The 7,944-nt window shown below is 45.1% G+C and overlaps 1 protein-coding gene across 1 annotated transcript in view; it reads right to left on the reverse strand.

Annotated features, from left to right (window-relative positions):
• Positions 1-2,537: 2,537 nt before the first annotated feature.
• The window catches only part of LOC104411856 (protein kinase domain-containing protein, cytoplasmic-like), a gene marked incomplete at its 5' end in the record, with an annotated part of 7,089 nt that continues 1,682 nt past the window's right edge, over positions 2,538-7,944 (reverse strand). The window contains 5 exons of the mRNA XM_010022386.1: positions 2,538-2,641; positions 4,035-4,211; positions 5,702-5,806; positions 5,901-5,980; positions 7,117-7,388. Coding sequence (XP_010020688.1) covers positions 2,538-2,641; positions 4,035-4,211; positions 5,702-5,806; positions 5,901-5,980; positions 7,117-7,388 — 738 coding nt within the window. The remainder of the gene's footprint in view (positions 2,642-4,034; positions 4,212-5,701; positions 5,807-5,900; positions 5,981-7,116; positions 7,389-7,944) is intronic.

The following is a 7,944-nucleotide window of genomic DNA, read 5'->3' on the forward strand; positions in this document are numbered from 1 at the left end:
CTCACCCAGCATTTGCTGGGCACCATTGGGCTGCAGTGGGACGTCACTCCAAACCAGACTGAAACCAGTATGCCCACCAGGTGTTACATGCTGTGGGGAGCTGGCAGAGGTAGGAGGAGAATGGTGCATACACTTTTACCAGTGTATTTGCAGCATCTTCTAAGTCTCTAGCACATGAACAGAATTGGACAAAAATGTATGCCTGTGCCCTAGCTCTTTGTCTGTGCTAGCATGATGAATGTGCTCATAGGGGTACAGGCCATAAGAATGTACCTACTTGTTTGCAAGGGGTGGTCTAAATGCCCCTCCAAAAGCCACTTGCAATGGCAACAGCTGGAATCTGCATCAAGACAAGTGACACTGTCATTCCCTGCACTGTGTGCTGAGGGGCTGGACCTGACTGCCTGACTGGCAATCATACAGTGAAAACTTGATGGAAATTCTGCAGTGTGAAAGGAGCATCACATGGCTAAAACACACACATACATATTTTTTTGGTTTTTTCTTTTTTTACCTTGAGAGATTTTTAGGACGGGAAGATTGTTCTAACACAAACGAGAATCACTTTAACTTTTGCATTCTCTCTCTGTTTCTTCCTCTCTGAAATGACCCCAGGCTGGCCCTTGCCCTTGCTCTGGGGAATGTACTTCTGATTTGTATCTCAGGAGGCTGAGAGATATGGAATAAACACTCATTACTTCTTGTTAATGTAAAGCACCACACAGCAGACGCCTGAAGCTCTGCTCAGTAGGGTCAATGTAAAACAATAGCGGACCCCTGGCAGGAGCTTTCCTTCAACTTCCACAGGACCCACTGTAATGGACAGAGTGGTCTGTGGCTGTCCATTTAAAAAGCTTTGCCTTCACAAAGCCTGTAGCAATGTGCCCATTACTAAGAAGAGCCTTCTTGTTGTGCTAACTAGGAATTCTCATTAATTGATATCACTGTCAGAGTCCCAAAGCTTCAGTGGAAGCAGCAGGGGTTGCTGTGCATGAGAAAGCCCACACGTAATGGCACTGCTGTGGGTTAATAGAGTACTAACAAGCTGAAAGGTGAGATCATGCACTGGGAAACACAGGACCAGATCATGAAAAACACAACACAATCCCAGGCAAGAGCTCAGGCATTTTTAGTCAGGGGGTACCCCAGCTGCTATAGGGGTCCACATGGAAACAGCCACACTGTCAAAGGCTACAGGGAGTCAACGACAATGTCCCAAGAGCCATCACTTCCATCCAGCAGCATGGACTAAGTAAAAAACTCAATGTGGCATTGCACAGAGGCTGCAGTATTGCTCTCCTGCACAAGGCCAGGGACCTTCTCTTGCGAGGCATGAGGTGAGCAGTGCCTTGGGCTTTCCCCAGTCGTGCTACAGCAGTAGAGGTACTGTATGGTCACTACTTCCTGTCACTCCCAGAAGTGGAAGGTTACATTGTGATCTCCTACAGCCTGAAATTAGACTAACTCCCACCTATTTTTCAGAGATCACATCCACAGTGGGTCCTTTGAGCAAAAGGCATATGCAGGAGGCTCTTGGGACCAGACTGTTTCTTCTGCACCTATGAGTCTGCAAGCACAGCCACAGAACATCCTCCAAGACCTACATGTCCAAGGGGCTCAGGCACGTTCATACACAGCTTAGAGCACTGACAGGCTGTCCTGAGGAGTGGGTAATGATGCTAGCTGAGCTCAAGGTGGGAAACAATTACATTTCTTCATTTGTTTGCAGTAAAGACTTAGGCAAAGAGAAAAACTTCTCACAGCATGCTTAGAATAAACATAGAAATTCTTTATCATAGAGAGTCACACCTTACACATAAATAATTTGAATGTCTTGTTCTTTCATGGAAAGTAACAGAGAAAAACCTTCAAGGTTGATACATGGGATCTGGCATTACAAATCACATAGGGTCAAACCCAAATCCTGCATCCAAACATGCAGACATTTGGTTCCAAAGCTGACTTAAATATCACCTCCCTCCCCTGCCCTGGAAGGAATGGAATCAGGACCCTCCTTGGAAGACCACCCCCATCATCAACCTCTGGTTATGGATCCCAACCCTGCAAACTCGGCCCCATCGCTCAAATCCAGTCCTCTACATTTGCACTGGTATGAAATCCTGGTCGGCAGCTGCAGAAGGAGCCATTATCTTCTCCGAGGTGCGTTATCCATAGGTTTTCAGAGGTGACTGAACTAACTAAGCATACCCAAGCTGGAGCCCATGCGGCTATTTCTATTTCTTGGCTGACAAGCTGGTTACCAAAGCAGCAAGGTAAGGGAAAGGATTGCACAGTCGAGCGACATTTGACTACAACTGGGACTGTGGAACAGCAGTGTGGGAACAAATATGAAAAGCTAGCAGGGCTGCAATGAGAAATCTGAGCTTTGATCAAGGAGGCAGCAGCATCTGACGCTATCTGAGCTGGCAGGGTGATCCCATCCCAAAGCAAAAGAAAATAAGTCATTCTTTTCAGCAGATGAAATTCTCCCAAGTGGTTTGTTCCTCCCAGGATCATTTTATGTGATTTCATTGTCTCTAAAGTCTTTCCCCTGAGGAAGCTGATCGTTTAACATAGACCACAGCGTGAGCATCCGGTATTAAATCAGTCGAGCTACTCTGAAATAAGGCGAGTGGGCGTCCTGGGAAGGAAATAAAAACCCAAGTTTAATAAAGGACATAGGTTCACCTTGACCCGCACTGTTTATTACAAAAGACACAGCAACACACTGCTCGCTCAACAGAGAGCCACTCCACCCTGCCAGAGATGCATTTCACACTCCCAGCAAACCCCAGATGCTCACTGAGTGTGCACAAGCAACACACAATCAGGCCGCAGAGGCTTTTCCATCTTGATTTGCTTTACCAAGCTGCCCTAAGAGGGACTAACATGTTCCCACAACTCTCGTTAATCCAACTGGCAAAGTTAGGCACTCTGCATTCAGCCCCGCGCTTTTGGTATCTTTGGCTGCAAAGGTGAGCTGTAAAAATGTGGAAGAAAACTGTCAGGAAGGGAAATAATAAGAGACTGCAGGCATGGTGCAGGATGGCAGGAATCAGCATCCAAGCCAGGTGCAGCAGGAAGGGTCTTCTGCTGCTGTTTCTGCATCCCCACTGCTGCTTTAAGGGCGTTCCTTGCAGCCAGGCACTGAACACAGAAATTAACAGCCGCCTTGTGAGAAACCAGATGCGATGCGTTGGGCTCAACTCACACAATCCATTGTTGGTGTGAAACAGGCTCAATGAGCATTGCATCAGTGTAAGTGCCATTTTGTCAATAGTTAGCCACATGCCAATTGCACACAAATCCATGGAGAAGCTGTGGTTTTGGTAGTTTTGGGGTTTGGGGTTTTTTTTAAATGTCATGTAAGCCAACAAGACATGATTCTTCGGCACCATCGTGAGTGAAAACACTCATTTACCTCACTTAGTGTTTCACTTCATAAGTAACAATTTAGCCAGTGATTGAAGTGTCAGTTAAATGAGGTAATTTATAATAATTCTGCTGCTAACCATAAGAAGCTATAATCAGAGCTAATTACAGGGACATTTTGGAAATACATTCGTTTAGGGCTTTGGTTTTGATAAAAGGGCTAACAACTTGCAAGCTATGATTCTTTTAATTATAACAATAGTAACCACCTTCTTTTACATAGCTTCTTTTATCTACAAAAACCCCACAGCTTTTAGCAAACCATACGTAACACAGGAATTGTTTAGTCCAACACCAAAGCGAGGCCATCTCTACATGAAATAAGTAACTGTTTAATGATACCTAGCAGTCCTGTGCAAAATTTACAGAGGAAAGGAGGTACAGAAGGAGAATGTTATTTCTTTTACGTTTCCTTACAAATACTCAGAGGATCCTTGGATTCCCACTGTAGCAGCCTTCATCTTGAGATTAAGAAAAGCAGTTTTTATATGCACCCATAGACTCACAGCAGTATGAGAAGGGCAGCGGCATCATCCCCACTCACAGCTGAGGAAAGCAGGGGCACCACGTGGCAGGACCCTGTCGTATTTGCCCAAGCTCACCTGTCCATGTCCTCTGCTGGGTGATGATAAAGCTTTGGCACTGTGATTGGGAGTTACAAATCGCGGCAGCTTCCTCAGCACTGTGAACAGAGAGCAGGCATCCCAGGTGGCTGTAGGAGGGCCAGCACTTGTAGTCTTCTCCTTCCACCATTCGGAAGCCCTTTAGGGAGATGTAGTCTGGGAACAGAAAGAGGGTTTTTAGGGAAACTCTTTAACTGCATTTCCAGTGACTAGTTAACACTATACACTTAGTGTGTTGCACTTCAGTGAAACTGTTAAAGGAATGTGATAGTGATAGGTTGAACTGACCTGCCTAGATAAAGTGGATGGAGCTGCACAGTTCAAAGAAACCTAAATCCTGATGTTTGGTTCGGCTAAAGTACTCAACAGCAATTCCTCCACAGATACAACAGAGGGGGCACAACTCTCAAGGGTGAAGGGGCAGAGGAATGACCACAGGGGTGAGTGAGAGGGGAAAGCTGATGTGCAGACCCACAGACTCTCTGATTCTTCTCCAGAGAAGTCAAACCCACAATGGCCTCTCCTACACCTCAGCCCCAGCAGCTGAACCAGCTCGTCACAGATCCAGCACTGACCTATGAGGGGTACATGCTCACCCACCTGTAGATGTGGGAGGCTTAGGAACCCCACTGGGAGAAAGGGAGGTTCCAGTGGGATACAGAAGACCTGACAAGCCTGAACAGGTGATGTTCAGGTTATTGTTCGTCAAGTCTCTCCCCACCTTCCCACACCCCTAGGATGGAGATTGTTTTGGCACATCATTGCTACTGGGCAAGTTGTGAAGCCAACAGGTGGGTGTTGTTGAGAAATACTAGTAATTTCTGTTAAAGCTGCTGGTCCTTCAGTGCAAATGACAGGATATCTTTGCTCACAATGGTGCAAATTCCAGCTCTTTCACACGTAACGAGATTTCCTTTTGCAAGCCACCAACACTACCCCACCACTTCAAGTGCATACTCAGGAAAATGTAAGCCACAGAAACCACTGAGCTTTTGAAGCCTTCCTTTTGATTAGCCTCATTTCTACCATCAAATGGGTCTCTTCCTCATAAAAGTTCATTTATATATCCACAGGTCCAATAGGATGGTCTTCAGAAAAAAAGAAATTTAGAGGGCACCAAGGCCCCAGCTCCTCTGCCACACTCATCTCAGTGTTGTCACCCTCCCAGTGTACATTCTCATAACCTGTGTTCAACAGCCAGAAGCTACCAAGTAAAATGGGAAGTTTCAGTATCAGCCCAGAAAACTGACTTATTGGTCCATAGGATAAGATGACCCTGAAGAGAGATGGGAAACACTCAGTTTGACACTCTGGTCTAGCCGCTTAAGCTATCCCAAATATATGCACTTGAAACACTGATGCACATTACAAGAAGAGTATTTAGAAGCAGTACAAGCATACCTCCATATGGAAGCCAGATTGTCTGCACTGCGTTTACTTTGCAAAGCAGTGCAATCATGCATAGCTCCCATGAAAAAACAACAAAAGGCTGCTAAAAAAAAAAAAAAAAAAAAAAAAAGATACTTTTGGTGCTTTTCCCAGTGACTACACCCAGCCTGAATGTATGGGAGATCAGAATTTGACCAGTTACCAAGTTCCTCACTCCCTCAGCAGTCATGTTACTTAAAGCATTCAAAATCATGTACCTTTCAAAAGCAGAGGCTTTTTCTGCAGGTACAGCCCAGACTTGTAGAGATGTAAAACCTTTTCAAAAGCTTTCAGGGTTTCATTTATTCCATATCGTAAATCACCTACATTTAAAGAAAAAGAGGACAAAGATAAGTAATTCCAAGAAATAACATTTAGAGAGTTCTAATAAAGAAGTTTACGAATATTAGGTGGTACCTGTTGCGTTCAGAATATCGCTCAAAAAGGGACGCAAAGCCAGTGGTGCAGAGTATGGCAAAAGATAGGTGAAAAAATACCTGCAAAAGTCCCACAGACTGATTAGAATACAGACGCTTCATTTCCATGGTAATTAAGTTGTCTACATTTTCCCGTGACTCCGCTATCCATATGCAACTAGTAATTCTACTTGGTTATTGAGTTATGCTTGAGCCCTTCACTGGTATCGTACACACCTTTCCTGTGAGTTGAGCTGAAAGCTTGGCCCTTGCAGCACAGCATGCCGCCAAGCACTGCATGAAATCTACCTTGCAAAGGCTCACGCAACAGAGCTTTCCTTCATTCTCAGGGCCCATTTTGTTCACTAAGCAATGCATTTCCCACCAAAAAAAAAACCAAAACAAAACAAAAGAAGGCTCATGTAAGACCTTTCCCTTGCCCTGAAAACGTTTGGCATTCTTATTGTCCCTGGAAAAGCAGGATGACTCATTCTCTCAACCTTCCAGAAAAGTCCTGTTCGACGAGAGACAAGCTCGTTACTGCAAGGCTGAAATAATCTATGCAGGGATTTGCCTTTTAACACTGAATCTTGCAAATTCAGGCTCCCTTACTACGTCCTTCTACATAAATATCCAACTGTTGACGCTTGCCCCTGTACTTGATCTGCCAAGCATCAATGGTGAGTGAGGTCCTCATGCTTTCAGCTGGTGGTCTGTATGAAATGCCACAGCAGTCTCAGCCCCTTGCCTGTTACCTGTTTCATTGCTCTTCCATAGGTGCCCATAGTCTCCATAGGCAGACTCGGAGTTCAACGGAGGAGTTAGCCCGCTTTGTCCCAGCAATGGGGGCTCAAAGCTGGCAGGCTGTGGCAGGCAGCCCGTGCTGCGCTGCTTCCAGCAAACACAGCCCGCGGAAGTCAAGCGCTAGAGCTTGTTTGGCAAACAGTAAACTCACAGGTGCAACCTCTGGGGTAAGTTTCTAGAGGGTGCTGGGAAAGGGAGCAGCAGAAGAAAGATGCCTTCATTCTCACCAGACAACAACTACACTGTTTTCCTGCCTTATAAGGAGAATAAATTTGCTTCAAAGCGATCCTTAACTACCCTTTGACAGAGGTGAGGGAGAATCACTGCGTGGAAGAAACGCTAGATGCTAGAGGCTACATGGCAGTGTGTGAGCTCAGCCACCCCAGATCTGCCCCCCATCTAGCTGGACATACCGATATGCATTGAAAAGATTCTTCTTTTCATTTATTCCTTCACACTTCCCAACTGCAGAGCATTTGAGGGGGAACCTTTTTGTAGGGAAGTCAAGTGTGCAGTCATTATCTTCCTTGCATGACAGTTCCTCAGTGCTGGCATCATCCATGTCTGTCACTTTTAGGTTTCCATCCACCATAACAAACTGCCTCGGCTGGAAATCCAAGAGGACTATTGAACCCAGGGGAGAATGTGCCAAGTAAAACAGCAGTTTCACAAGACTCAGGCAAATCTGAGAAAGAGAAGATGAATATGCATGGGAAAAACAGATGAAAACCGGCTATTAAATTGGAACTAGAACAAAGGGGAGGGCATTCAACGAAATTAAAGGCAAAAAATGCATATGGTACTTAAAAGGTAATTATATGTACGCTACAAAATTTATTATCAACATTGCCACAGGATTTGACTGGTAAGTAGTTTAGCAACATTTTTTAAAAACGTGCATATACAAAGAGAGACATTTGCAGTTAGATGAACTAGAGGAGAAAGCTGTGAGGAAAACAGTAGCAGCCTTCATGTTTCAGGAGCTATACTGATTTGCTAGCTGGAATCAGAAGGGTTTTTTCCCACTCCAGAATAGAATTAATACATTCCCCTCCCTTCCCCCATGCTGCTCCATACAGACTGAGGCTCCATGGTCATTAGTACCAGATTCATGCCTTGCTGCATCACTCAGCAGTATGAATTTGTGCACACAATCATGCTTCTGCAGAATTAGCCAAAGCACGCCATGTATTTATTGCCAGCTTTTTCGCTTCTATGTCATCTTTCTGGCAGTAGGGAAA

This window comes from Nestor notabilis, unplaced genomic scaffold, assembly GCF_000696875.1.
Source record: "Nestor notabilis isolate BGI_N333 unplaced genomic scaffold, ASM69687v1 scaffold20319, whole genome shotgun sequence".
Classification (NCBI taxonomy): Eukaryota; Metazoa; Chordata; class Aves; order Psittaciformes; family Psittacidae; genus Nestor; species Nestor notabilis.